The sequence below is a fragment of the Trichosurus vulpecula genome, chromosome 5, assembly GCF_011100635.1.
Source record: "Trichosurus vulpecula isolate mTriVul1 chromosome 5, mTriVul1.pri, whole genome shotgun sequence".
NCBI lineage: Eukaryota > Metazoa > Chordata > Mammalia > Diprotodontia > Phalangeridae > Trichosurus > Trichosurus vulpecula.
In genome coordinates, this window is record NC_050577.1 from 108,550,270 (window position 1) to 108,567,081 (window position 16,812).

Genomic DNA, 16,812 nt, shown 5'->3' on the forward strand with positions numbered 1-16,812 from the left:
CCCAAAGTAACACTTTGTTGTTAGAAAAGAAAAGCAGTGATTTCATTCTATTTGATTTGTACCTTTAAACAACTCTTTGTGATAGGCTATGCAGTTAGCTGTTAAGCAGCTTGCTCAAGATCACATAGAACTATGATATTGAGTGGGAAAGTCCCACTAGTGAGCTTTTTGTTGTTGGAAATGGGTCAAAGGTACTTGAACAGGCCCTGCTAAATAAACTGGATGTTTTAGACCAATTCCTCTTCAAAAATCTCCACTTCTTTGTTTGTGTGACACAAAACTCTTCTTGCTCTTTGGACACTTCTCTGTCTCCCATCTTCCTGCCCATCGTTGTGTGTGTTCTCCAAATTTCAGTCGTATCCCTCTGTTCATCTCCCTCTAAAAATGCTGCAACTGTCACCTCTCTGCAGATGACTCCCAATCTGTATTTCCAGTCTCAACTGCTTTTTGCAAGCTTTATTTCCATCTCTCACACTGGCTCCCATATGTGATTGAAAAGGTCAGAGAGGACCAGGTTAGGAGGGGCTCAGAATGATTTTCCCATGTGTAAACTCCAGGTGAGTAGAATCATTGGATTTCAGAATTGGAAATAAAATCAAGGCAGCTATGTAGCTCAATGGATAGATTGCTATGCCTGGAATGAGGAAAACCTGATTTCAGATCTGTCCTCAGACACTAGCTATGTGACCCTGGGCAAGTCACTAAAACCTCTCTTTGCCTCAGTTTCCTTTCATTTCTGTGAAATGGAGATAATAATGGCAGCTACTCTCAGGGTTGCTATGAGGATCAAATGAGATGACATATGTAAAGGACTTTATAAACCTTAAGCATGACATAAATGTTATTTTTGTTTGTATTATTATAAAAACATATGAGGACCTGAGTTCAAATCTGACCTCAGACACATGCTAGCTGTGTCTGGACAAGTCACTTAACCGTGATTCCCTCCCAAAAAACCCCAAACTTAAAATATTACTTAACTCTGGTATTGAGACTTAGCTTTCCATGTTTATTTCTCCCAAGACAGGAAGAGCTGCATTAAAATACTACCTTAGAAACTCAGTAACTGTGTGATTCTGGGAACATCATTTAACCTCTCTATCCTTGTTTCTTCATCTGTAAAATGAGGGAGTTGGACCCAACCTCCAAAGTCCCCTTTCGTGCTCTAAATCTATTGCCCTGTTTATTGTTATTTTTTACAAGATTGTGAATTCTTTGAAACTTTGGATTTTTGTATCCGCTGTAGTACTTAACACAATGTCATGTGTGTGAATAGATGCTTAATTTTTTTTTTATTAGGACTGGAACTAACATTTGGTTTGCTGGTTGGTACTCTTTCCAGTAGATATAACTTCTGTTTTGTACTCAACTTTTTGTATTACAGATTGACTATTTTCTTTTACCTGTGTTCTTCCTTTGTTAACAGCTTCAGATCCCCAGTGTGAAGGGTTTCGATTTTGCTAAGCAGCATCTGGGTCAACACAATAAAGATGACATATTGATTATTCATGAGCCAGCACCGCTGCCAGGACCAGTGAAGGATAACACTACTCCTTCTGAAAATGGAGATGTGCCAAGCCCCAAGTCAAAGATCTCTTCAAAGAACATCCGTCACAGAGGAAGGTTATTATTGGACATTTCTGTGTACTGCTTTATATGCTGCAGAGTATTTTACTCTTAAATTTGTTAACGTTCAATACCTGGTGAGCCAATGACACTTACCTCCCTGAATATATACATGAAGGAAGTCAAAATGAGGCAATTAATTGACTTATGTATGTTACCCAATGCCTTACTACAATGTTAAGATATTGTTAAAAAAAATTTTATTATTGTAACAGGCTGCCAAAAGAAGTTATGTAGCCTTTTTTAGTGAAAGTGTTTAAGAATATGTCAAATATCTGGAACAATTTGGATACATAGTGGCAGGGATTTGAACTAGATCAAGGGTTGACCAGTCCCGGTAAGCATGCCAGAAAGTGACATATTACATCAGCTGCTCACTTGGGCTTTGCCATCCTGCCTGTACGTTACAACTACCATGTTTCCTCATTTCTCTTCTTTTCCCAAAATGCTTTTGCTTCCCTTTTGTCAATGTTTTGTCATGGAGATTCCCTACTTCCCCTAAAAACCACCTTTCCCTCCCTCCATCAATGGATAACACCATGAGAATGTTGCTGGCTAATTAACTCATCCCTGAAAGTCCCTTCTTTCCAGTTGGCTTCTATGGAAAGGAGCACTGGTTGGTTTGCTAGAGGTAATTTTTAAATTGGAAGGTGAGAGGTTCTATTTATATTTAGCTGTGGCTTAATAATAATGATAATAAAAATAACAATAATAATAATTGACATTTACATACAACCCTTAGCATACACTTTTTGTCTTTTTTTGCTGCAAGTGAATCATAACACTTTGGACTTTGGATAGTATAGTCTCATCGACTCAAACGTAGGACTTATATTCACTGCTCTGTTTATGTTGGCAGAGATAGAGAATTTGGAATTAACCTAGGATGATAAAATGATGCATTTTTAGTTCTAAGTTGACAGAAAACCTTCAGGTTTTCTAAGATTCAGGTCTAATTTCAAGATTTTGATCAAAGTCAGGATGTGACCTTAAAAAGGATTAAATGACAAGGCATTAGTTGCTTGCGTATTTGTCAACCTAAGAATAAATTAATTAAGAATTATTTAATAAGCTGATGGAATTTTAAATTTCAAATGCAAAGCATGTTCCTCCCCGATAGTTATCATCCTAAGCACCTACTCACATATGCTCAATAGTTTATGTAACAAGTTATGATATCTGAATGTGCTTAAGAAATTATGAAGGGGGATGATTTGAGAGAAACATGGGAAGACTCATGAACTGATACAAAGTGAAGTGACAAGAAACAACAATTTACATAATGACTACCACATTGTAAAGATAATCAACTCTGAAAGACTTAGTAATTCTGATCAACACAATGACCAACCACAAATTCCAAAGGGCTCATGATGAAACATGCTTTCCACATCCAGACAGAGAACTGACGAAATCAAAAATGCAGATTGAGGCATATTTTCTTCTCTTTCTTTCATTTTCTTGGATTTTTTTTTGGTGGGGGGGGGGAACATGGCTAATGTGCAATTTTGTTTTGAATAACTATACATATTTGTAATGGGTTTTATTTTTCTTGCCTTTTCAATGATTGGGAGGGGTAATGGGGGGGGGTGGCAGGAAGGATTGGGAAAGAATTTGGACCTGAATATAAAATTGAATTTAGAAGAATAAACAAAATCAGCATTAAAAAAAATTAGTTCATGTAGCATTCCAGAATCCCTTGGAGATATCAAAATGTCCTAGCACTTTTCATTGCAGCAAACACCAGGGAACTCAAGGTTCTAGAGGTAATGATTAACTCCGATTTTCGTCTAGTTTGTTATATGTTGAGAATTCGGCTCCTTCAGCTTTGCACACAAAGAATCTAAATTTTCTTTTGGCAACCAGCACTGCTGTAGTGGTGCAGATATTGGGTAAGGAGATAGTCCAGGGTAAACTCATCCTAACTCCAGTGGTCCGAAAGAGCCATAGGAGGCTGAGTTTGTTCTGAGTGGTCCGAAACTGAGTTCCTCTTCCAACAGATCTAGATCTTTAGAATGACTCTAGGATTAATCTGGCCTTTCAAACAACAGTAATTCAACACCAGATAAGAATCTCTAGGTCTACTTTGACCTGACCCATATCCAGAGCTTGGGCTCAGTAACTGGTTGTACGCCAGGTAGTCCCATGTCTTAGCTTCTAGTCTGGCAGTTTGCGTTCCAGGATTTGCCAGGGTGCAATTAGCTGGGCGGTGTGGTGTGCTGTATCAGTCCAAACTGTCAGTTTAACCAGGCAGATGTATGCTACTGAGTAATTTCAAAATGGTGAGTTATGTCTATATAGTTGTTAAAGTGGTCATTAATGCATTCATACAGTATTTTCTTAGAATAATTGTGGCTCTGCCTAAACGTGCTATTTTTTTGAGTCTGTTTTGCACATATCAAACAATGTGTAACCATTTTTTTTAATGATTTGCCTTGTTTTTGCAGAATTTCTCCCTCAGATGGTGACTCTACAGTAAGCGAAGAGTCCAGTGAGAGAGAAGCTGGGGAAAAGCCATCAGTAGTTATCAATGAGGGCAAAGCACGAAGAGCACCCCCAAGTGGTCTGTTCCTATTTTGGTCTTAGAATCAATAATTATTTATAATAATGATGATGATAGCTAATATTTATATTCCACTTGGTTTGCAGAGTGCTTTACAAATATAATTTCATTTGATCCTTGATAGTGGTATTAGAGAATTATTAGTAATAATATTAGGATTTCAACAAGAAAGTATTTCAAATCATTTCAAGTTCTGGAACTTAAATATTATTTGACCTGTGAAATAAGATTTCCATTATTTGCTTAATTTCTCCACACTGAATTACTATCATCATAATAAATATTTATTAAGTGTTTCCTATGTAAGGTACTCTCCTAGCCATTGGAAATATTTAAAAATTCAGTTGTTTTTTGGAGATTAACCCACTATCTTTCATTCCATCATGAAGTTGAAATGTCTAATGTAATAGAATCATAGAGATGGAATGGCCATATTCCAGAACTAAAGTAAGACTCTATCTGAAGCTCCATTCAGAGAAAAGCATTGTCTTTATTCTTAAAGACCTCCAGGGTGCATTAATTTGCCTCAGGTACCTATGCAAGTGTTTAACAACAATCATGGCAGGAAGGTTTAAAAACAAACACTCACTGTTTTCTTTGACTTAGTCACTTAAAAAGGCAAATTAACACTTTTTCTCTGATAGCTAAAACATTAGTGAAAGAAAATTTTTTGTTTAATTTGTATGTGCTTAATAGCAGATAACTATATATTACACATAAAAATCTGACTTCTTTAAAAAAAAAACAAACTTTCCTTATCTTTCAAGCATTATGGCCTTGTACCTTATGCTTATATGCGTTTTCTGCTGGCTCTTCTTACTTCTAGCTGCTTCAGTGTGCTCTATTAGCTGCTTCTTCACTTAGACACTTGAGAACAGTGTCAGAAACTTTTAGCTATCTGTGAAAAGATGTTAATTTTCTTTTTGGTGCTCCTGATTAACCCTGGAATATTTCTTTGAATCTATGAAGTTCTTTTTCTAGGGGGAAAGTGATCTTCTGTTGCCTTTTCCTCCTGCATGAGTCAAAACAGAAAAGTAAGAAGGGGAAAAAAAAAGTAAGAAAGATTAAAGCTGAGACATATCTATATGCTCATATGCAACCTCCCAACTGTCTTTTCATTTAAGAGACTGTGTCTTGGGCGGTCAAGTTTGTCATTCCACCTTAATTCTCTCTAGATGATCCTCAAAGCTAATAGCTACTGTAGAAGTTATGTTGTATCAAATTGCTCCAGATTACCCAGTAAATAAGCTGGAAACTCAGAAGTTGTTTCAAGACTCTCCAGTGGGATAACTTTTTCTTCTGAACACCTGTAGTTTAAGAAAAAAAAACAACCAAAAAAAAAAAGACAGCTTTAAAAATGAAACAAAAATTTATCCATAGGTTTTCCTGTTTCTTTCCTAGGGATATTTTCATTTTAAAGATTTTTCCTAGAAAAGGCAATGCTTAGCCTAGAAGAATTAATGTCTGACTGTGAACTTTATTTCCTGGTAGAAGAGACAGGGTGATGCGGGAATAGTGGCTTAATAAAGAAAAGCAATGTGTGAGGTAGTGAACAGAGAGGCTTGGAGTCAGAAGGTTTGTGGATTTGAGTCCCCTCTGATACATACTGACTGTGGGAATCTTAGGAAAATCAGTTATTAGTGATGAAGGCCATTTTCTAGGACTAGAAGTTGAAAAGAAAATGCCAAACTACATTGGTAGAGAAAGTTCCTCACTAAAACCTCCCCACACTAGTGAAATCCTAAGTTCAGTCTTTAAAAAACTATAGAATGTATAACCAATATCAAGTTGCTTGCCTTCTCAAGAATGGGGGAGAGGAGGAAGGGGAGGAGAGAATATGGAACTCAAAATTTTTTAAAATGATTATTGAAAGTTTTTTCCTGTAATTGGGAAATATCTAATGAAATAAATTTTTTTTAAATGCAATTTTTAAAAATTTTAATGTGGAAACAACAGGATAGTGCCATGAAAAGAGCATATGACTTGGGATTCAGAAGACCTGGGTTTGAATCTCAGCCCCACTACTCACTGACTAGTTGTGTGATCTTGACTAGTTTCCTCATTGGTACATTATATATCAAGCACTGTGACAACTGGAAGAGGGAGGAATTGGAGGAATAGAGACAGCCTTCTTGAAGGCCCTCAAATCCTATGCCAGCTTTACCTACACATCCTGGGACTTGAGTGCTCTAACAAAAGATTTGATTAATCTCATCAGGCACCATGATAGACATTGAGCCACTCATATTTCTGTTTCCTATTTTGTTAAGATAACTGTCTTTTGCTTGTGGGTTTTTGTTAACGTTGTAGTTCTTGATTTTAGGACCACCACTCACCAGTACTGGAAATGAACAACCTTCGTCAGCATCGATCTTTGAACATGTGGATAGGTTATCCCGCACTTCAGAAGCCAGCAGACGGGTCTCCAGTAAGATCCAGCTAATTGCCATGCAGCCCATCACAACACCTCCAGTTCAGCACCCAGTACTAGCTGACCGAGTGGCAGAAACCAACAAAATCAACAAAGAGGTACTTATATTCTTTAAAAATGTATGTTTATGTATATATATGTATATATGCGTATATATATATATATATATACGCATATATATATATGTTATGGAAATATCTCCTTTATGTTCTAGTTATAGTTGGCTAGCATTTTATAGCACTTTAAAATTTGCAACGCTCTTTACAAATATCTCATTTTATCCTCACAACAACCATGGGAGGTAGAGGCTGTTATTATTATCATAATTGTGTAGAGAGGGAAACTGAGGCAGATGGCAGTTAAATGACTTGCCCTGAGTCACATAACTAGTAAACTTCTGAGGCTAGATTTAACTCGGATCTTGCTGGTACAGAGGGCACCTAGGTAGCTCCGTGGATAGAGTGCCAGGAGTGTTCCCAAAGACAAGAGTACCAATCTCCTTGAGTTCAATCTGGCCTCAGTCACTAACTAGCTGTGTGAACTTAGGCAAGTAACTTAACCCTTTTGCCTCAGTTTCCTCATCTGTAAAATGAGCTGGAGAAGGAAATAGTAAACCACTCCAGCGTCTCTGCCAAGAAAACTCCAAATGGTGTCATGAAGAGTCCGACGCAACTCAAAAATGACTCAACAATAATAAGGACAGCTTGCTGATTCCAGGTTGGGCACTTTCTCTACTGTGCCACCTGGCTGCCTTTATGGTTGATTTCGTGTTATTTCATTTGTCCATGTGTTGTTATTATTTGCATATTCATATATTACATGTAGTTACGTCATTTCTCAAAAACAAAGGAGTATTAGGAAGCTAGCAATACAAAACATGCTCTACTGACTAACCATTCTGAGCTTTAATTATCCCATTATTTTATAGAAGTTCCTCCTCCCCCACTCTCGCCCCTAGGAACTGTTAAACATAGCAGTTGGACTCATAAGCCAAATTTGATAGCTTCCAGGAAGGATTTACTCTGCCTAAATGTGGCATTGCCGGGTACAAAACCAGTTCTATAAAACTGTTCATCATGTATCCTATGGAGAGTTGGAACCTAGGAGCTGATTTATTCCATGAGCTTCTACCTATTTTGTATTCTCCTGATCCATGACTAGCAAATCCCTCCAGCTTTACTCCTAGTCCCCAGTTCCCCTAATCTGTGTCATTTAGAACTACCTTCTGACTATACAGAGATCCTTTTCCCTGCTACCTCTTCCCAGATTCTTATTTCTATCACTGTTGATCCTCTTTCTCCTCAGTTCCTGTTAAATTGCTCCCTTTGTAACAAATCCTCTTTCATCCATGAACTGTTTGGATGAAAGTAAAGTCCAGAAGTCAGGAGCAGGGCCAGGAGAGAACTGAAGGCCTGCATTCAGAGGGACACTCTGGGTTGAAAAGGCCACCGGGATGGCTGGATGTAAGCAATGTGCTACGGCAGCCAACAGAAACTAGGGCCATCTTAGGTTACGTGGAGAGGCATGAGCCCTCAGGACAGAGAGAGAGGATTCAAGCTGTGATTTCACTATTGTAGAGATGAGGGAGCTTCTTATCCCAGTGAAGCTTGGTGCTTTTCTTTTTTTCTTTCTTTTTTTCTTCCTTTTTTTTTTTTGTTGTTGTTGTTGTTGTTGTCGTCAAGAGTTGCTTTGGGGCACTGAAAGGTTGCCTAGGATCACGTACTCAGTACATATGTGTCAAAGGTAGGACTTGAGTCCAGGTCTTTCTGGCCCTGAGACTCCCTATCTACCAGGTTCTGCTGCTTTTCTGATGTTCAAATGTAAGAAACAGACAAACAAAAACACTTTTTATCCTTTGAAGCTATCCAAAAGTGAAATAAGAAGCAGTGGGTGTAATGGCTGGGGGATGGTGGCCTTCTGAAACATATTTTGATAGAAATGATTAATAAATGGACAAACTTAACTTTTTAAAAAAATCTATTCTACTTTAATTTTTAGTTGTGCAATTACATAAAATTTACTTGGGTGGAAAATATGTTTTTTGCTCACTTAAAATAATTTTTCTGGTTGACATATTTTCCTTTGGTATTGTTTCATTTCTTGGAGAGTAGATAAATCTACACTTCAAAAAAAGTTCCTAGTCATTTTTTTATGGTTTGGGTACTTTTTCCTTGATTTAACTATTATTAAAAATGTGTTATTCTTAAATATGATGATACAGCTCTTGCAAAAGAGATATTTAACATTGAACTTCTGACTATTTTGTCCCTGTTAGAGCTTTGCTTTTCCAGTGAATAGATATAGCGAGATCAAATAGTAGATTAAGTACGAGTAGCAATTTTTAGGTACAAGGGGGAAGTAGGAGCCATTGTATTTTGGAGCTTAGAGTTTTAAAAGCCCAGCCTCTTCATTTTATAGGTTAGAAACTGAGGCCCATAGAGGTCTGATAATGTAGGAGAAGATATTAGCAGATCTAGGATTAGGACTCTTGCCTCTTGGTGCCTAGTTCTTCACTCATCCCCTTCTACTGCAGGATTTTGCAGAGATGGCAAAAAGATAGATCAAATTGTTGGCAATTGTATTCCTCCTGAGCAGTTTACAGAAAGCTCATTAGAGACATTAATTCTCTTGTATTTCCTCCCTGCTTTGCTTTTTTTAAAAAAAGATTCAGACAGCCCTTCGGCACAAATCAGAGATCGAACACCACCGAAACAAGATTCGTCTCCGGGCCAAGCGTAGAGGACATTATGATTTCCCTGTGGTTGATGAACTGTCAGCAGGTGACACGAAAGAACGTCATCGGGTGTATCGAAGGGCTCAGATGCAGATTGATAAGATCTTGGACCCTGCTGCCAGTGTGCCTACTGTGTTCATAGAGCCAAGAAAGAGGTATGATTGGGGAAGATCCAGGAGGTAACTCAGAAAAACCAATAGTGAGGACTGAGACAAGATCCTTCTGGGTTCCTAGCAATGTTTCACAAAGCCAGAACCAGAGCTAGAACTCAGTCTTCTTGAATGTCTGGTCTTGTCATTGCTCGTACTCTGTCCATCTTAAATCTTCCTGTAACTATAGTACTTTTTTCCACCTTTTAATTTGCTTTAAAAAGTCCAGAGTTGGATCATAATGCTATTATCCTAGATGATGCCTTATTTAGAAATTCTACTTTTAGATGTTTTTATACCAGCAAACTCTTTTTGTAATTCTAACAGAAATGTGTATGCCTTGAATTTAAATAAAGTGATATAGGAATTGAGATCTTCACAGAGAAATGCCTTCAAACAGTAATCTAGTCTGCTGCAAAAAATCCTCATGGATTCTCAGCTATAGCTACTATTAACTTAAAAATTATTTGGCAATATTTTATTTTTCACACTGGAACTGTTGAATATAAAACATTATGAAAATAGCAATAAAAGAATATTACTTTTAAAAAGGAGTGGGGGGGGACGACGGACACCTAAGTGGTGCAGTAGATAGAGTGCCTAGCCTGTCATCAGGAAGGCTTATCTTTCTGAGTTCAAATCTGGCCTCAGATACTTCTTAGCTATGTGACCCTGGACAAGTCACTTAACCCTGTTTTCTCAAGTTTCTTATCTGTAAAATGAGCTGGAGAAGGCAGTTTTCTTTGCCAAGAAAACCCCAAACGGGGTCATGAAGAGTTGAACATGACTGAGAAATGACTGAACAACAACTTTAAGAAAAAATCTAACAACTATCCAAAACTCTAGACCTCATCTTCCTCATCTTGCCAAAATCAGCTCTCACTCTTCCCTACTTCCTTGCCTCTAGGTGTTTATAACAATCATTTGATAAGTCACCAACAGTCAAAAACCTTGAAGTCCTCTTTGAGGTATCTCTTTCCTTGTGTCCAACAGCGACCACATGCTAGCATTCTTTTGAAATGTTCCTCAGATTAATCTCTTCCATCACTAAGACCTGTGATCTCTCTCTCTCTCTTCCTATTTCACTGTCCTCATTCAAACTCTCATCATCACCCCATCCATCCAAGTCTAACTCCTTTTTTTCCCTCTGATAGTTCCCGTGCAAAACGTTCTCCAAAGCAGCGTCGGAAGCACCAAATCAATGGAAGCCCGACTGATGCTGAGAAGGATAGACTGATCACGACGGACAGTGATGGCACCTACAAAAGGCCACCAGGAGTCAACAATTCTGCCTATATTGTATGTTCAGTGTGTAATTTTGTCTTTTAAAGATGTATTGTTTGGGGGTGTCTTCTTGGGACACTAGGGAAAATGCACTGAAGTTCTACAGAGGGAAAAGAGAATTAAAGATAGTGCAGTGCCTGTCTTTAGTAGACAAAGTCCCCTCTTTTGGTGGGGTAGTCTCTGTTTAGGCACAGCTGCATAACAATGGATTTCATCTTCCGAAGTACTCTGCTCTATTTTTGACTTTCTTGTTTTTCTCCCCCTTCGTATACTTTCTCCATGTTCTTCAGAGTTGGGAATTTTTAGTTATTATTACTAGTATTATTGTTTTTATGGAGAGATAGGAATTCCTGGACATCATCAAATAAGAAATGTTAGAATTTGAATTCCTTTTTTAAAAACCCTGAGTTTAAAACTTATCTCTGTACTGGCTCTGTGGCCCTGGGCAAATTACTTAACCTCTTAGTGCTCAAAAGGCAGCCTCCCTAAGACTGTAAATTTCAGAGAACTTACTGAACTGCATTGGTAGAGAGAGTCTCCTCACCTGGAATTTCCCTGAAATGATAGATCTAGTCCTTATCCCTGTCCTTTCCTCCTTTTTTTAAAAACTGAGAATCACTCAGTCATAATCAAAAAGTCACTCAGACAGCAGCCAGGTGGCTCAGTGGATAGAGCACTGGCCCCGGAGTCCAGAGGACCTGAGTTCAAATGTGGCTTCAAACACTTACTAGCTGTGTGACTCTGGGCAAGTCATTTAATCCTGATTGTTGCCCCCCCCCCCCAAAAAAAATCACTCAGACCCTTAGGAGCCATTAGGTATAAAGGAAGCATATAGATTATACTCTTTACTTAAAAATGTTAAGAACCTTATTGATACTGGCCTCAAATTTAATTAAATCATGGACACTTAAGAATGCCAGCTTCCCTCCCACCTTCCTCCCTCAAAAGTTGCTAAATTTAATTCATTATTCATTTTATTCTATCTTAACATATGTTTGACACACCTACTGACGATGTTACTTTCCTGTGAGGGCTGAGTCCAACTCTAACAGTTGGAGGGCTTACAAATTAGATTGTTTTTTTCTCTCTAGATAGAATTAACTACAGCAGATTCTGAACTATATTCTCTGAAGATGGGAAAAAAACCTCATCCCTAGCAACTATTACTTCTCATAATATCTTTTAATTTTTGAAAGTTTTTTTTTGGCTCTCGATTTCCAGTGAAGTACTCTGATGGAAAGATGGAATACAGCTTCTCCTTTGACATGCCTTCTAGTATAGAGAATATAAGATCCATTTTTGAACCCATTCAATTCTGGCCTAGAAGAGTCATAATCAAAATTGTACTTTCCCACATAATTGCAATTATTCTATGTCTGAACCAATTTGGTTTCAAATTAAGCTATCAAGGTGTCCATCATTAACGTTTCTCACTTCCCTGGGAATGGAGACACTTTGATTACTCACACTCAATTTCCTTGTGCTTTTGAGCTCCCAAGTTAGAACACTCCACCTGACAGGACTTATATGGGACCTTCCCTCTGTGAGAGACAAAGCTTTTCTTAGAACTCATCCTGAATTCGTCTCCTGGGTGGTCTCTGATCTTTATATAAACCTTTCCCTCCCTTTCCTCCTTTTTCTCCCTCAAAAGATCACCTGTACCCTAGAGGTAAGGTTCCTTTCTATTTTCATTGAGGAGAAATAGAAAGACATTTGTTTCTAGGAGCAGCGTCTCTTTGCTCCTATTATAATTCACTGTACAAGTATCCAAAGGAAGGAATTCTTTCATTTGACCCCCAAATTCTTCTCCTCTGCTATGAGGAAGCTGCACTTTGTTCTCTTAAGTGACAGCCCATCATCAAGTCAGCTGTGGTGACAGCAGTTAGAGATGTTTCCTTGTATGAACCTATAAGGAAGGTTCATTTCACCACACTTTCAGAAAACACTAGTACTAGCTTCCCACCAAGAACTCGATTTTGTCCTGTAGTTGAACTTTATTCCTTACTTTTCATGGTCCTCCTACCAAGTCATCTACTGTCTTTAGAGTCATCCCAGTTACTTGTGTCAGCTTGTTTCTTGAAAAGTATATTATTCAAGCAGCTATTACACATTCCTGTCCTCCTCTCTCCCCCTCCAGTGGGTATTCTTCAACTAGTCACAAGGTTTCCTGTATTATATCATCTCTCTGTCCAATGACCCGAAGCCTCTGATTTTCACAAGGATTTATTAAGGACTCATCTGTAGTTTATGTCTGATTGATTGTTTGGTCTTGACCTTCTCTGATTAATTGGGCTAGGAATGGATAACCCATCCTTACATTTGCTTTTTTTTGTTTGATCTTCGAATGGGACTTAGAACTGGAGAAGATCCCACTGGATATCTGATAGTCACTTCATTAGCTGTATGTACTTGCCATAACAGCTTTTGTACTAAGGAAGCCTTAGCAGGATCTCCCTTCTCCCCCTCTCCAGCAGCTTTCTAAAAATTCTAAGATCACCACTTTCCATTATAATAGCTACCATTATGATAAATATCTTTGAGAAATAATCTTCCTGGTAAGTAAGGGGCATTTTCCTTCTGAGTGGAATTAACCACTATAATTTCCATGCCTTTCTAAACTATAATTAAAATAAATGCACTGCCCTTAAGTGTATGAAGATAACACTACTGTATCATCAATAGGCTTCTTGCTTTAAATTGTTAACCTAATAATAGGGATGGTATGCCCTGGGCCACTCATGTTGTAACATGCATGTAAGACTGATATCAAAGGTGAAGATCTCTGTATATAGTGAGAATTTTACTTTGTGCAAACCTAGCACATCTATATAGAGAGTGATTTAAATTTTTTTTTAAATTTTTGCCTTATAACTATTATGAACTGAATGTCAGAATGCTAGGTCTGATGAACCATCCTAGGCTAACAGAATGCCCTCCCTCCCCTACTTACAGAAAATGGAGTTACCAAGCTCCTTTGTAGAACATACTACCGTTTGACATGCATCAATTGCAGTGACATTGAATTTTGGTTTATTGGGCTAAAATGTAGATAATTCACCTATAGTGGAGTCTGGCAACCCAGGATGTCTGCTCAAAGGAAGCTTCTTTATTTTTTCCTGTGGTCAGCACATTGAACAGTTGACCAAGAACATAGTATGGTAACACCTCATTTCTTTAATATCAGTGGAGAATGAAGTAGTCCATATGACTGAATTTTCTAAGCAACTAAAGCTCATTCCACCAAAACTTAAAAAAAAATTAAGCAATTTAAAGATGCAGATCTCTCTTCTTTTTTAGACAAATGTGCCGACTGTGAATTAATCCCTAGTCACTAAAAGCCATCATTGTGGACTTCAGTTTTACATTGTGTTCTATACAATGATACTCTCAGGATTTTTATTGAGATATATAGGCAAGTTTGTTCCTACTCTAAAAGGGCTGCTATTTTTAAAATCTTTGTTTTATACTTATTCTGTTTTGTCCCTCACTGTTAACCATCATGTGCTGTTAGTATGCTTGTCTTTAATAGCACCTTAGATCCTTTCTAATTAGCAGCTTCTGATCCACAGCCAGATAACTAAGCTTATTAAAATTGTACCTAAAATAGGAGTAAATATGCTCTGAGTGAAGACTTAAGGGACTCTAGTTTCCTTAACTGTAAAACTAGTGTAATAATAGCCCATACTTCTGAGGGTTGTTGAGAAGATCAGATGAGGTAGTATTTGTAAATCACTTAGCACAGCGCTTGGCACATAGCAGGTGCTGTATAAATGCTTTTATTGTTATTATGATTATTACCATTTTTTTATTGTGACTCTGAGTCAAGTTTTCATGCATGGACTTTGTGAAATTATTTTGACTAATCAGAGGCTTATTTTTCTGTTTTTTATAACCTGCCTTGGCTATATTTCAGATAGCTAAGTTTCTTAGATAAGTGAACTCTCAGATTATTGAAGTGGCAGTGTATTTTTTTTTTCAGTCTTTCTTCTAATGAAATATAATCTCTCCCAGGATAGTCTGCCATTGTTAGTTCTTATGTTCATAGTAAAAAGCTCTTTCCAGTGTTTGAAAAACAAAAAACTTCTCATTTGACAATTAGATTTGGACCTTGCATTTTTAGAGTCAATATGGTAAAAACTCATGTCTGATTGTATCTTTGCTTTTTTTTCTTTCTGTGTAGTCAGATCCTGACTTGCCTGCAGAGCCTCAGTCACCTTCCTCTGCTGACCTGGGGAAATATCCAGGCTTACCCTTCCCTGCTTCCCAGTACATCCCGCCCAAGCCATCTATTGAAGAAGCAAGACAGACAATGCACTCCCTCTTGGATGATGCCTTTGCTCTGGTAGCTCCCAGTAGCCAAGCAATTCAGCCTTCTTCTGTTACTGCACCTGGGGTCACATCAGGCCTACAAGTCAACAGTACTGCTGCCCAAGAAGAGCGGCGAACTACCCAGTGGGGTTCCTTTTATGGCCCAACTCAGACAACCAGCAATCCATGTAGTGTGAGTGGCAATCTTTTGGAATTCTCTTTCGGGCAAGTTGGTTGGGTTGAGACAATGGCGAATGTTTTTCTTTTTATTTTCAGGATCTGTAGATCAGATCTCTGGTGGCATTTGGCAATAACCAAAGGCTGCAAGGTGTCCCTTTATTCACTATATTTTTCTTTGTTCGTGTGAAAGAGTCTCTCAAGGCTAGAGGCAGTCCCTCCTTGGTCCTAAGGTTTTTTTCAGGTTATTTTTATTACTGTATTAATAAGGACATCATCTTGGGTTCTCCCAACGATGCTGAAATGAAGATAGGATAGGTGTCAAGTGATATTCTTTGTATATAGGAAAAAAATGCAGTCTGAAGGGTTTGCTCAAAATTATTCCTGTCTCTTATTTAGGCCACTACCAAGTAGCCCCAGAAGCCTAGGCAGTTTAGAGCCAGCAAAATTCAACTATCTCTGACTCACCTGTGGTGATAATGTCCAGTGTGTAGGGTAAATGAACATCTTTGCTCACATTCCCTAACATCAATCCTATGGGTTGAATGGAAGAATCCCCATTTTAGCTTCAGGTGCTTCTGTTGACTTCTTGGGGTTTTACTGTTTGTTTGGGGGTTTTTTGCTCTCAAATGGTTAAAGTCTCCAAGAATGGATATCGACTAGCAAATTTAGAATCTGCCCAGTCAAGAGCATTGTATAAGGTAGTTCTGTGTTCTTCCTTGTTGTAACAACTAAATGCAAGGATTGGCAGCTTGGTCTAGAAAAAGGAGCATTGAATACTTTGAATCCAGCCCTAGAACTGTGTCTTAGCTTTTTAGTATGTGATGCTTTGGTATTTTACCACTAATCATTATAATTTAAAAAAATATATATTCAGCCTGTTTGTGGGGTTATACATTTAGAGCAGGAAGAGACCTTGCCATCTAGTCAAACCTTTCCTCTTCCCCATGAGGAAACTGAAAGCCAGAGTGGCTAAGTGTCTTGCCTGTGGTTGCAAAGACAATAAGTAGCTGAGCCATGATTCAAAACCAGATCCCCTGACTCCAAATCCAGTGCTCTCTCTACCACACCTCACTACTCTTCACTTTTAGCTCAGGAGGAGACATAGTAAGGAAGTGATGTTTGCATTGTTTTCTACTAATTTGAGATGAAATGATTTAGTTAAGAGGTATGACTCAGAAGAGCAGCTATATGGTAGTAATTCTAATTTGCACCCCAATTTAGTAATTGTATTAGGTTCTTCTAATTTTGATACATATTCTGGGAAAGCTGCGTGAACCTAAACAATCTGGCTGCGATGTTTAGGCACAAAAATAGACTTGTGTTTGTGGGTCACGCTCTCTAAACATGACTATTTCCTCCTAGACATGATTCCTGCAATTGAGCCACATGGTAGACAAAATACTTGATGAAGTCAATACTATTTTTCGCATAAACCAACAAAAAACTTTAAGGAATATAAATATTGAATTATTACATAATGACTACCCCTGTTGCAGAGCTGGAAAGAAAGAATGCTGTAGCACAAGATTAAAAGATA

General features: G+C 38.0%; 1 protein-coding gene across 1 annotated transcript in view; it reads left to right on the forward strand.

Annotated features, from left to right (window-relative positions):
• The window catches only part of KIAA1549 (KIAA1549 ortholog), a 157,080-nt gene that overhangs the window by 109,118 nt on the left and 31,150 nt on the right, over positions 1 to 16,812 (forward strand). The window contains exons 11-16 of the mRNA XM_036760330.1: positions 1,427 to 1,623; positions 4,074 to 4,189; positions 6,513 to 6,718; positions 9,286 to 9,509; positions 10,658 to 10,802; positions 14,968 to 15,288. Coding sequence (XP_036616225.1) covers positions 1,427 to 1,623; positions 4,074 to 4,189; positions 6,513 to 6,718; positions 9,286 to 9,509; positions 10,658 to 10,802; positions 14,968 to 15,288 — 1,209 coding nt within the window. The remainder of the gene's footprint in view (positions 1 to 1,426; positions 1,624 to 4,073; positions 4,190 to 6,512; positions 6,719 to 9,285; positions 9,510 to 10,657; positions 10,803 to 14,967; positions 15,289 to 16,812) is intronic.